Source organism: Mus musculus, chromosome 19, assembly GCF_000001635.26.
Source record: "Mus musculus strain C57BL/6J chromosome 19, GRCm38.p6 C57BL/6J".
NCBI lineage: Eukaryota > Metazoa > Chordata > Mammalia > Rodentia > Muridae > Mus > Mus musculus.
Window position 1 is genome coordinate 54,017,291 of NC_000085.6, and position 13,228 is coordinate 54,030,518.

At 39.3% G+C, this 13,228-nt stretch overlaps 1 protein-coding gene across 6 annotated transcripts in view; it reads left to right on the top strand.

Annotated features, from left to right (window-relative positions):
- Shoc2 (Shoc2, leucine rich repeat scaffold protein) overlaps positions 1–13,228 on the top strand; it is an 89,049-nt gene that overhangs the window by 73,059 nt on the left and 2,762 nt on the right. For all 6 annotated transcript variants that reach the window (XM_006527228.4, NM_001168505.1, XM_011247299.3 and 3 more), the window contains 5 exons: positions 259–389; positions 9,060–9,248; positions 10,428–10,550; positions 12,179–12,316; positions 12,571–12,688. In XM_006527228.4, coding sequence (XP_006527291.1) covers positions 259–389; positions 9,060–9,248; positions 10,428–10,550; positions 12,179–12,316; positions 12,571–12,688 — 699 coding nt within the window. The remainder of the gene's footprint in view (positions 1–258; positions 390–9,059; positions 9,249–10,427; positions 10,551–12,178; positions 12,317–12,570; positions 12,689–13,228) is intronic.

The window sequence follows — 13,228 nt, forward strand, 5'->3', positions numbered from 1 at the left end:
TCATGGTAGCATTTGTGTAAGATGCTCAAAATCATGTGCTGTAAATTAAAGAGTAACTCATTAAATGATGCCAAAGCTTTCTAATAGTTCATTTAAAAAGTAACTTAATATTGTTTATTTTTCTAGTAAATCCCTTGATTTAAAGATCTGCTAAAATAGTACTTCAGAGTAATTAATGAATATCTAGGCTGTAGCTTATGACAGTGAAAGGCTCATCAGATTTTCTGACCAATAAATTCCTTTTTCTTGTATTTACAGGAAACCTGTCCAGTTTAAATCGCCTTGGCCTGAGATACAATAGATTGTCAGCAATACCCAGATCATTAGCAAAATGCAGTGCACTTGAGGAGTTAAATTTAGAGAACAATAACATTTCTACTCTACCAGAGGTAAGGAGTAGCTTAGAGGAAGCAAGTATAATTGAAACTAGTTTGCAAGATAATGGAGGGAGATCTAGGCAGTCTTACAGCTGGATCCATAGTCTAGTTAGTGGGACTGTTTAATGCATATGCTATCACATACAGCCAACCACCAGTGAGGTAAATTCCAAAAAAGAAAGGTTGTGTACAAGAGCATGCTGTTGTTTTAGTGTGGAGAAGAAGGGGAAACCAGAATGATAGCCAAGCTGAGGGCCTTCTTTCCCACTACAAAGCAGTAGTGATTTATGCCTCTAAGGAAAAGCTGGGTGACTGGATTTGGAACTCAGACAAGACCCGTGTGATAATGGGAAAGAACCACTGTATAGCACTGTTTATTGTCGTGATTAGTACTGGCTGTAACTCTGTCACCCCAGGTTATTACCCCATTAATGCAGGATTATCAAAGCCTATTTAGCATATAATAGCCAACAAATCAGGTATTTTAACACCTTAGTTTTAACTTGAATTATGCTGATTCTGTTTGGAAAAACATTAGTCTAGTTGGGAAAAGCCAGTTTTTATTTCACCATCTGGTCTTCCTGCTCTTGCTTGCTTTAGCTCTCAGTAGAAGACAGTTCTTACTTATGTTTGCACTCTGGAGCCATCCTCTCTTTTGTAAAAATGAGTTTGTAGAATAATGTGTTTCAGTGTGACATGTAGTTTAATTCTTGTCTTTCCTGTATTAAACAGTATGCTACTAGTCCTGCATCATTGGCAATATGTTTGCTTATTATATTCAAGCATAATATAATACTGTAACAAGTGAAATACAGGATCTCTGGGCTTACCCATAGATTTTTACAGTCTTTTGAATTTATTCACTTATTTACTTATATCCCAAATGCTGATCCCCTCCTGGAGTCCTCCCTCCCCCCAGCTTCTCCCCCCTTCACCTCTGAGAGGATGGGGCACCTCCTGGGTACCCCCTATCCTGGTGCATCAAGTCTGCAGGGTTAGGTACATCCTCCTGCACTGAACCTAAGCAAGGCGGTCGTCTGCTACATGTCTGCATGCTGGGGGCATCGGTTCAGCCTATGTGTGCTATGTCTGCTACATGTCTGCATGCTGGGGGCATCGGTTCAGCCTATGTGTGCTATGTCTGCTACATGTATGCATGCTGGGGGCATCGGTTCAGCCTATGTGTGCTATGTCTGCTACATGTCTGCATGCTGGGGGCATCGGTTCAGCCTATGTGTGCTATGTCTGCTACATGTATGCATGCTGGGGGCATCGGTTCAGCCTATGTGTGCTATGTCTGCTACATGTATGCATGCTGGGGGCATCGGTTCAGCCTATGTGTGCTATGTCTGCTACATGTCTGCATGCTGGGGGCATCGGTTCAGCCTATGTGTGCTATGTCTGCTACATGTATGCATGCTGGGGGCATCGGTTCAGCCTATGTGTGCTATGTCTGCTACATGTCTGCATGCTGGGGACATCGGTTCAGCCTATGTGTGCTATGTCTGCTACATGTATGTATGCTGGGGGCATCGGTTCAGCCTATGTGTGCTATGTCTGCTACATGTATGCATGCTGGGGGCATCGGTTCAGCCTATGTGTGCTATGTCTGCTACATGTCTGCATGCTGGGGGCATCGGTTCAGCCTATGTGTGCTATGTCTGCTACATGTATGCATGCTGGGGGCATCGGTTCAGCCTATGTGTGCTATGTCTGCTACATGTCTGCATGCTGGGGGCATCGGTTCAGCCTATGTATGCTATGTCTGCTACATGTATGCATGCTGGGGCATCGGTTCAGCCTATGTGTGCTATGTCTGCTACATGTATGCATGCTGGGGCATCGGTTCAGCCTATGTGTGCTATGTCTGCTACATGTCTGCATGCTGGGGGCATCGGTTCAGCCTATGTGTGCTATGTCTGCTACATGTATGTATGCTGGGGGCATCGGTTCAGCCTATGTGTGCTCTTTGGTTGATGGCTCAGTGTCTGAGAGCTCTCAGGGGTCTGGGTTAGTTGACTCTGTTGGTCTTCCTGTGGGGTTCCTATCCTCTGCAGTGCCTTCAATCCTTCTCCCAACTCTTCCATAAGAGTCCTTGAGCTCCATACAATGTTTAGCTGTGGGTCTGCATCTGTTTCAGTCAGCTGCTGGGTGGAGCCTCTCATGGACAGTTATGCTAGGCTCCTGTCTGCAAGCATAGCAGAGCATCATTGATAGTGTCAGGGATTGGTGCTTGCCCATGGGATGGGTCTCAAGTCTGGTCTGTCACTGGTTGGCCGTTCCCTCAATCTCTGCTCCATCCATCTTTGTCATTTCATTTCTTTTAGACAGGACAAAGTTTGTGTCAGAAGTTTGTTTCCCCTTCTAAGCGAGATTTCAAGCATCCTCATTTGGGCTTTCCTTCTTTTTTAACTTATTTGGGTCTATGGGATGTCTCATGGGTATTTTGTACTTTATGGCTAATATCCACTTATCAGTGAATACATACTATGCAGGTCCAGGTTACCTCTCTCTGGATGATTCAGTTCAAGGTGTCAGATCTAATTCTAAGAACCAGATTGTCTGGATTTTTGTCCTATAATAGTGATAATTCAGAATAGTCCAGATGGAAGACCTCATATTATTTAATGTTACCTACTTTTTAAATTGTAACACACCCAGAATTGATCTCTTAGCACATTAATTAGGGTTTTTTTTTTTTTTTTTTTTTTTTTTGTCCTTCTCAGTGTGACTTTTTTCTTTTACAGATTGGACCTTGTATTGTAACCTTCAAAAATTTTTATTTATTCTCTTTGTATACGTAACTGTCGCTGTCTTCAGACACCCCAGCAGAGGACATCAGATCCCATTACAGATGGCTGTGAGCCACCGTGTGGGTGCTGGGAATTGAACTTAGCTCTAGGAGAACAGTCAGTGCTCTTTAACTGCTGAGCCGTCTTTCCAGCCCATATCGTAGGCTATTGACCTGGTATTTGCTATGTAGCTGAAGCTGGCCCTGCAAATGTGGCTTTCCCTTGCCTTAGCTTCCTGAGTGCTGAGATTACAGGTGTGCCTCTGTGTCCAGATAGATTCTGGAGGAGATGCCTTTTGGGTGATTTTGTCACCATATTAGATAAAGACTGAGTCCCTGTAAAGTTTAAATATTTGAAAAATATGTCATTTTATATTCAGATTTATTGTTAGTGAAGGAAGACTAATAATTCTTGAGCTGCTAGGATATAGACATAGGTGCTTATTTTCATATTTAATATTGTATAACTGAACTCAGTCAGTCTATTAGCATTTATTATATTGCAAATAAAGTAAAGTACAGTAAATGCCCCCCTGTCCCTTCCCTGTTTAACCCATAATGAGAGCTGACCTTTTATCTGTGTCTTAAGCAGGGCCTGGGGCCCCACGAAGCTTTCCCATGTCTTGGGCAGGGGAGTATGTGCTAAGCCCTGTTTATACTTGGGTTAAGAGGGTTATAAAAAGGACAGCTCTCTTCAGAATATGAGAGGTGTGTGACTATGTCTACCTGTGCCTGTTCTCAGCCCCGGGGAAGCCTTTGATTAGCCTGCCCAACTATGGGAAATCATTAAGTCTTACTTAGAGTCATCTATGTGCTTTTTGGAAACAGCATCTTTCCAGTGTAAATGTGTGACTCTGTTTGTAACTTGGAATCAATAGGGAAAACAATAAGATCCATTAAAGGCCACTTAGGACCTGTGCAAGCTGAGTAGAGACAGGAATCATGACAGCAGTTTGTAGTAAAGGCCCATTTTATTCTTGAAATCAGAGCTGGTAAAAGTGAGTGCATTTTCTACTTGTAGACATATACACAGAAAGAAAAAGCTTTAGAAACATTGAGCACATGTGAAACTAAGAGCTGTGCATACATGGTTTCAATTACTCTTCCATGTAACCCTTCAGTTTGAGGGGCAGGCATTGTATAAATAGGAAATAAGAATTAAGGAAGGTTTGGGGCCAATTTCAGATGAATTAAATATTATCTGAAAATATGAAGAAAGTGGATTACGTAATTATCTACTTAGAGTTAACAAAAGCTGTTACATTTTATGTAAGATTGGAAGCTATAGCCCCCAACATTTCCCAGTTGACATAAAAAATGGAAGCCTGACTAACTTCTTGTTAGAATAACATTTATGGCAAAAACCTAGGAAAACTTTAATAGATTGAAAATGTTTTTCTTGAATTGACTATCCTGCAAGGTGTTCTTAATTATCACGTTTGCCAGTTCATCTAACAACTGACATGTCTAGAGGAGCCTTTTAGCCGTGCATATAAAAAGCAGGTTTGCATTTCTGCTCCATTCCATCATCACTCAGCTATTCCACACCTTCTGCTGGCCTTGCTGCTCATACAGCGCACGCCTCAGACACCATCTTACCTCATACACCTCATCATACCTCATACACCTCATCATACCTCATACACCTCATCATGACACCATCTTCAACTGTCTGATGGCCAGCTGCTTCAGGCTTGATCCCACGTGCACGTCAGTACAGAGTTGTTTCTAAACTGTAGTCCAACAGCTTTGTCTTTGAGTATCTCATCTTGACTTCTTCATCTGTTTCCAGGTATTCCATTGGTCTCCCTTTGAGTATAGGGATTTAAATTTTAAGCACTTAGTACATACTAGCAACTCTTTTTTGTTTTATCTCTTCTAGTCTTCACTTGAGCTTATATGACAATATTATTTCCACAGTGAACAAACCATGGTTCAGAAAAATAACTGGTTAAAATCACAAGGTATTAAAAGATAGAGAGCTTGCATTCAACACTATGTTAGCTGGCAGCAGAGCTTCTGATGTTAGGGAGTGTACAAATCTCCAGGGAGTCTCGTAATGAATATTGTAATCCTATCAAGAGGATGCTGATCTGACATCCCTTGACCCAGACTTTCAACAGCAAGAACATCCTCTGTGCACTTCATCACTGGGTGATAACACAATTATATAGTATTTCTAATTATTTTTCTTTTTCTTTTCTATTTTTTCCCAGAGCCGAGGACTGAACCCAGAGCCTTGCACTTGCTAGGCAAGCGCTCTACCACTGAGCTAAATCCCCAACCCCTCTAATTATTTTTTTTAATCAGTATGATTTATGTATTTATTTTTAAATAGGGTTTAGTATTAAATATAGAGATTCTTTTGTGTCTGCACTTTTGGCACTCCCTGACACAATAGGACGCTAAAATAGGGACTGATCGGGTTGTGTACCTAGTAAATTTTTATTTGATTCTTGTCTGCTGTAAATTTTACCATGTAGAAAAGCTTCAATATCAGAAAGTATATTCATCTACTAAATTTAATATTCCTCGAGGAGCCATTTGATTATTGAGTATCTTACCCAGAGCAGGTATTGAGTTAATCTTATACTAACTTAGAGATAGGTGTGTTATACTTTTGATCATACAGTGGGCTCAGCCTATGTCTTTCTTACACTAAAGTGTGTATTGAGTTTATAGAGCTCTCAAATTGGCTACCCATAAGCACATTACAACCACAAATAGTCTTCTTTACTCCAGAGTGTTTCAAGAAAACTAGGATCAAATAATAAAAATTATAGATTTTCCTGTTTCTTATGAAATCTGGAAATCTGACATAATGAGCCCACAGTTTCTTTCAGGTGAGGCAACATTTGTTTTTTACATGACAGAATTAAAATATAATAAGATAAAGCAAGTAAACAAAGAAACACACTAAGAAGTCTCATAAAGAACAGTAAGCTGAAAGCTGTAATACATATGCAGTGGGCCTGGTGCAAACCCGTGTCAGCCTAGCATAAACCAGTAGTGTTTGGTTTTATCCTAAGTTTTGGGGCTATTGACTACCTAGTTCTTGGTCACTGAGGCAGTGTCAGGTGTGAGTTTTGTCTCAGGCAGTGGCCCTTAAGTCAAATCAGACATTGGTTGGCTACTCCCACAAGCTCTGTGCCACCATTGCCCTAGCATATCTTGCAGACAGGATAGGTTATAGGTCAAAGGTTTTGTGGCTGTTTTGGTGTTTACCTTTCTCTTTCAGTAGCCTCCAGATAGCTTCCTACACCAAAGACACAAGAATATAGGGTGACGGCTCCGTGTGGGCACCATGTTCAGTGGTTATGTGGGTGTTGTCTTTGGCAATGTGGCCCTGCTATCAGTTTGAGGGGAACAGCCCATTGTTGTAGCACCAGTCTGGGCCATTTTGAGGGTTCCATGGGATCCCTTTTGTCAACAACTCAGTTGAATTCAACCTAGTTCCTAATGCTGGAAGCCTCATTTGGTGACAGTGAGGCCACTTGAGACTTTGGGTCCCCCATTATTCAGAGACCTTGTTAGGATCACCTTCATATCCTAGGAATATGAAGGCTTAGTAGGAAGTTTCCACTGCAGTAGGTTTCCATATCAGCCCTCAAATGCCCCTCAGTTCCATCTTTCTTTCCTTATTCCCTCCCTCAGCTGTATCTCCCTCCCTCTCCCCTCCAGTTCTCATCCATTAAATCTTCTTTCCCCCGTCAGGGAGATTCTGTGTACCCCAGACTTTCCTCTGTACCTAACCTTTCTGGGTCTGTGGGTTGTAGGTTTGTTACCATTTATTTGACAGCTGACACTCACGTATCTGAATACATACTATATTCATCTTCCTGGATCTGGGTTACCTCACTTAGAATACGTTTTTTTCTAGTTCCATCCCTTTTGCCTGAAGATTTTATGATGTCCTTTTTAAAACAAAACAAAACAAAACAAAAACAACAGCTGAGTAATACTCATTGTGTAAATGTACCACTTTTTTTTTAATCCATTCTTCTGTTGAGAAACCTCTATCTAGGTTGTTTCCAGTTTCTAGTTGTCACAAATAAAAATGCTATGAAAGTGGCTGGACAAGTGTCTCTGTAGTTGATGGAGCATCGTATGTGTGTGTGTACACATACATACACACACTCAAGAGTGATATAGCTGGATCTTGAGATAGATCAGTTCCTGCCTTTGAGAGGGAAGACTTGATTTCCATAGTGGTTGTATAAGTTTTCGCTCTCATCAACAATGGGTGGGTGTTCCCCTTATTCCTCATCATCACCAACATGAGCTGTCAGTTGTGTTGTTGATTTTAGCCGTTCTCACTGGTGTAAGAATCTCCACATTAGGTTTTTGATTTGTATTTTCCTGATGGCTAAGGATGTTGAACATTTCTTTAAGTGTTTCATAGCCACTTGCATTTCCTCTGTTGAGAATTCTCTGTTCAGATTTGTATCTCATTTTTAACTGGGTTATTTGGCTTTTTGATACTTAGTTTTGTGAGTTCTTTATACATTTTGGGTATTAGTCCTCTATCAGATGTGGAGTTGGTAGAAATCTTTTCCCAATACGCAGGTTGTTGCTTTGTCCAATTGATGGTGTCCTTTGTCTTACAGAAGCTTTTCAAGTTTCTTGAGGTCCCATTTATCAATGTTGCTCTTAGAGCCTGAGCTGTTGGTGTTCAGGAAGTCTTCTCCTGTGCCAGTGAGTTCTCCACTTACTCTTCTGCCTGGTTCAGTATATCTGGTCTTATGTTGAGGTCTTTGATCCACTGTGCCTTAAGTGATAAATATGAATCTATTTCCATTCTTCTACATGTAGACATCCAGTTTTGACCAGCACCATTTGTTGAAGATGCTGTCTTTTTTTTTTTTTTCCTTCCAGTGTGTGTTTTTGCCTTCTTTACCAAAAATCAGGTGTCCATAGGTGTGTGGACTCATATCTGAGTCTTCAGTTCTATGCCACTGATTAATGTATCTATTTGTATTCCAACCCCGTGTGATTTCTGTTACTATAGCTCTGTGGTACAACCTGAAATTGGGACTGGTGAGACCTCTGACTGGTCTTTTGTTGTACAAGATTGTTTTAGCTATTCTGGGTTTTTTGCTTTTCCACGTGAACTTGGAAATTGTCCCTTCAAGGACTGTAAAGAATTGTGTTGGAATTTTGATGGGAATTGCATTGAATCTGTAGATTGCTTTTGCTAGGATGGTCATTTTACTATGTTGATTTCTACTCATTCATGAGCATGGAAGACCTTTCCATCTTCTGATAGCTTCAGTTTCTTTCTTCAGAGAATTGAGGTTTTTTTTCATACAAGACTTTGTGTACTTGGTTAGAGTTACCCTAAGATATTTTATATTATTGGGGGCTATTGTGAAAGGTGTTGTTTCCCTCATTTCTTTCTCAGTCCACTTGTCATTTGTGTACAGGAGGGCTACTAATTTTTGTGAGTTCATCTTGTATTTACCCACGTTGCTGAAAATGTTTATCAGCTATAGAAGTTGCCTAGTGGAATTTTTAGAGTCCGGCATGTATACTATTGTGTCATCTACAAATGAAGATAACTTGACTTCTTTGTTTCCAATTTGTATCCCCTTGATCTCTTCAGATATCTTATTGCTCTGGCTAGAACTTTTAAGTCCTATATTGAATAGGTAGATGAGAGTGGACAACCTTGTCTTGTTTCTCATTTTAGTGCAATTGCTTTGAGTTTTTCTCTATTTAATTTGGTATTGGCTATTGTTTGCTATAAACTCTAAATGGTGTTTAACGATTGTCTCTGAAGATAGTCACAGAAACACCCTGACCAGGTTATCATTATTCCCTAGAGGGCTACTGCTTTGTTTAAAGTGAGTATTGGTTCACTTCTGAATCTTATACTTATTTTGTTTTTACAGAGTCTTTTATCCAGTCTTGTAAAATTGAATAGCTTGACCTTAGCTAGAAATTGCTTCCAGTTATATCCAGTGGGAGGTCCATCTCAGTTTTCCACCATTTATTCCCTCAACATGGAACACAATCGAATCAACAAAATCCCATTTGGAATTTTTTCCAGAGCTAAAGTGTTAAGTAAGCTGAATATGAAGGTAAGCATCTGGTGTGTGGTGTGTGTACATGCTGTGATTCTCATTTATGTTATTCTGTCCTACATAGGAAAAGGAGGTAATGCCTTGTTGATGAAATCTAAAAGATGCTAGAGCATCCTTAATATCTCAGTAGATAACCGATGTCTTCAAACTGAGCATACCCTTAGCAGTTTGTCCTCAAAGAACAATTATGGATGTATGTAGAAATGCAACTGTAAGGATATATATTGTATAACCATAATCCCTCACAAATGCCAATTTATGCCGGAAGTTTAATTTTTTAAAGTAATATATCTAATGGAATAATATGGAACCACCAAAATTGATGCTTTAGACTAAGTGTTAAATATCTTTTGCAGTATTCTCAGTTTGTTAAGTAAAAGATAAAGTATGCAAAAATACCTCCCCACACACATTTAAGCTACCTTAAATATGCTGGCTATTATGCTAAATTCTAAGGTGTTATGTGATTACAATGAGCTGAGCTTTTAAGACTGCATTGCTCTTTGGCTGTCGGAATGCCTGATGAGTTACTCTCAGGTTCTTTGCCTGTCCATATGCACTACTGTGAGCAGCTTTCACATTATTAATGAAATTGACTGTGGAGGGAGAAAAATAAGTGGGAAATTATTAGTCTTGTGATTTAATTTGTAGTGAACTAAATTATAGAAGCTAAGGGAAATGAAACATATCTAATCTTGACTGCATCAAGGTAGGAATCCAGAAAATCTAGGTTTCTTCAGATCCAGGTAGAGTGTTCTGTCATAGTGTACTGCATCCTTTTGTCTTCAAACCATTTACCATAATTGTGACCCTTAGCAGTCTAATCTGTGATTTCTTTGTTTCTATACTTTGTCATGGTAACTCATTGGATGCATATAAGTAAAAGGGTTAAACTCAAGAAAATCTTTAAACCCACATAAAATTTTTTATTCTGTTCATGTGATAACAGGTGCTTAAAAATAAAAGCCTAATTAATTAAAACTTAGGAAGTTCAGGAGGTTTTTGGTGGTGGTGGTGGTGGTTTGTTTTGGTACATTTTGTTCCTGTTTTCTTCTTTTATTTAGATAATAAAAAATGAGACTAAGATGTTCTGTTTAAGTATTTTTTTGCGAAGGGAAACATAAATGGTGTGTTTGTGTCTATCGGTCTACCTGGGATGCTTCTTATTTTTGCCAGGACAATCAGTTAACATCACTTCCTTTGGATTTTGGAACTTGGACCAGTATGGTAGAATTGAATTTAGCGACTAATCAGCTCACAAAGATCCCAGAGGATGTGTCTGGTCTCGTTTCCCTTGAGGTGAGTGTAGAGTATGAGTACTTTTAAATCCCGAGATAGGCCAGAGAAAAAACAACCCTACCATTTGGGCCAAATTTGAAGCAAGCTTTATTAACTATTAAATACTGACTAAGAGATGGGTTTTGGTCAGGACCGCTCCCTGGAATTTCCCAGCGGAGTGTCCCTGAAACACAGCAAACTGTAGAGGTTTTCATGGAGAAAACTCATAAGCCACTGCTCTTCCCATGAAAAAACTACAGCTCCCAACATTCCAGGGAGTTACTGCTCCTTAGGTGCATGGGGCTTACAGGATAATTTTGGGTATTATAACTTAGGATGCCTCAAAACCCTGCAAGCTACCTTATAAGCTTTGTGTTAATGTCAAGGTTGTTTCTATCGGGTAAGGATTATAGTTAGAAAAGGTCATTAGATGCACAGCCCTCTTTAGGAAGTGAAGTGTTTGACTGCGCTGAGCCATCTCCACCTAACAAGCTTCGAGATTTAAGCGCTGCGTCTCTGAAGAGAGAGGTATCTACAATTCAGCACCTTGAAAACATTTCCCCTTAATTCCTTTTAGGAAACATGGCATTGCCAATAATTATGGAGCCTTCAGATTGACATTCAGGACTGTTTATTGCATGGCTTTAACCTAATTCTATCCCTCCCCTGTGTGTTGGTAATGTGCTGTCCACATTTCTAGCTCTCTGTATAATCCTAGAGTCTTGCCTGGAACATTCCATTTTTTTTTCTTTTAAAAGAGCCCTTTTTTCTATAATTAAAGATCCATCTTTAGTCAAGAATGACTGCCACTGTCTTTGATCAGTGAAGTTTTTATCTTTAATAATAGCTTACTAAGATAGTAAATATGGTATTTTAAATTTTTAAAGAACTTTTAATAATTATATTTTACTATATCATAATGTGGTAGTTCTAACCTTACTAATACTGTGACTCTTTAATCTCTCATGGTGACCTCCAACCATAAAATTATTTTCATTGCTGCTTCATAACTATAATTTTGCTACTGTTATGAGTTGTAATATTAAAAATATCTGATACGCGACCCTGTGAAAGGTTGTTTGACCAGGTCATGTCATCTTCCAATTTACCACTCTTTCTCCCATCTCGGTTCCCAGTGTTGCCTCCCATTTTGATGCTGAATGACGCCTTCTCTGCGACAAAGGACTTTAGCTTCCTCAGCTCTTCCCAGCCCTTTAGGGGTTGTAGGAGCATTGAAATGAGATGTCTAAAGAGTAACTCCAGTGGGTTGATCTAGACAGTTGTAAGTCAGCTGCTTGCCTTCCTTAAGTGAATATTTTAAGGAATTTTGAATAATCAGGTTCTCATTAATAATCAGGCCTTATTAATACTTATAATTTTTCGCCGTCAAAATATTTTAATCTTAAGGCACATAGTTTTGTTTTTCTTTTTAACATTTAGTTAAAAGTAAATTATTTCTTGGTTCCATTAGTTTTTAAGTAACTGAATTAAAATCTTTTTGTAGTAACTGTTAGTTTTAAAATGTTATATTAGTTATAACATAGTTAATACTCATTTTTGGAAATTATCATTGCTTAATAAACTTGAATCCACATAATATCATATATAATGTTTTGAGTCACAAAGTGTTGTTAATCATCTCTATTTAGGTTCTGATCTTATCGAACAACCTTCTAAAGAAGCTGCCCCACGGCCTTGGGAACCTCAGAAAGCTACGAGAGCTGGACCTGGAGGAGAACAAGCTGGAGTCCTTGCCCAATGAGATCGCGTATCTCAAGGATCTGCAGGTCAGGCTCGCCAGACCAGGGCCAAATGCAGTTTGTCTTTAGATTTTAATAGAATTCTTGAAATAAAGAGTTGTGTCTTATTGTCCTTATATGAACGTGAACTAGACTATCTGCATTTGTCCTCCTAACAAATAATAAGCAAGTCCTACTCAATGCAGTTTACTTAATTGATTGCATTCATTAGATACATCAATTTAAGTACACATCAGTTGAAGAAAATGCATGTGTAACTTTTTTGTTTTGTTATCTTTTAGAAATTAGTCTTGACAAACAACCAGTTGAGCACGCTTCCCAGAGGCATCGGTCACCTTACCAACCTCACGCACCTTGGTCTTGGAGAGAACCTGCTCACTCACCTTCCTGAGGAAATCGGTAGGAACCTGAGGGTGCGGCACACTGCTGGCTGAGCCCGTGCTGTCAAACAGATAGGTTGGAAAATACACTGCTTTGCAGTTCAGTTAAAGCGAGCTCAGGACTTTTAATGGAGAGCTAGTGGTTTTACTCATGAGTTGTTAAAATTAATACTGTATTTGAGAATGGTTTAGAATGTTGTCCATAGGCTTAATAAATCTCAATTTATAAACAAATGTTTCTTTTTTTCAAAATTATTTTCTGTTCTTCCAAACTTAACAGTTCCATGGGCCTGAGTTAAATTGGCAGTGTCTGTGCTGAGAGGACACTTGTGGTTCCGTTGTCCTTCTCGCTCAGATCTTATTTATAGTAGCAGTGCTGGCACTTGAGGCATCAGCCACTCTGCATGGCTTCCAAAAGAACATTTCTTGGTGGGCTTTTGGGTCAGTAGTAGTACTTGATTACTACCAATGCCTAAGTTTACTTTAGAATTTTTCCAAATGTATTTATATCTATTATTTATATAATTAATAGAGCTACTTTGAATTTTGGCAGTGCACA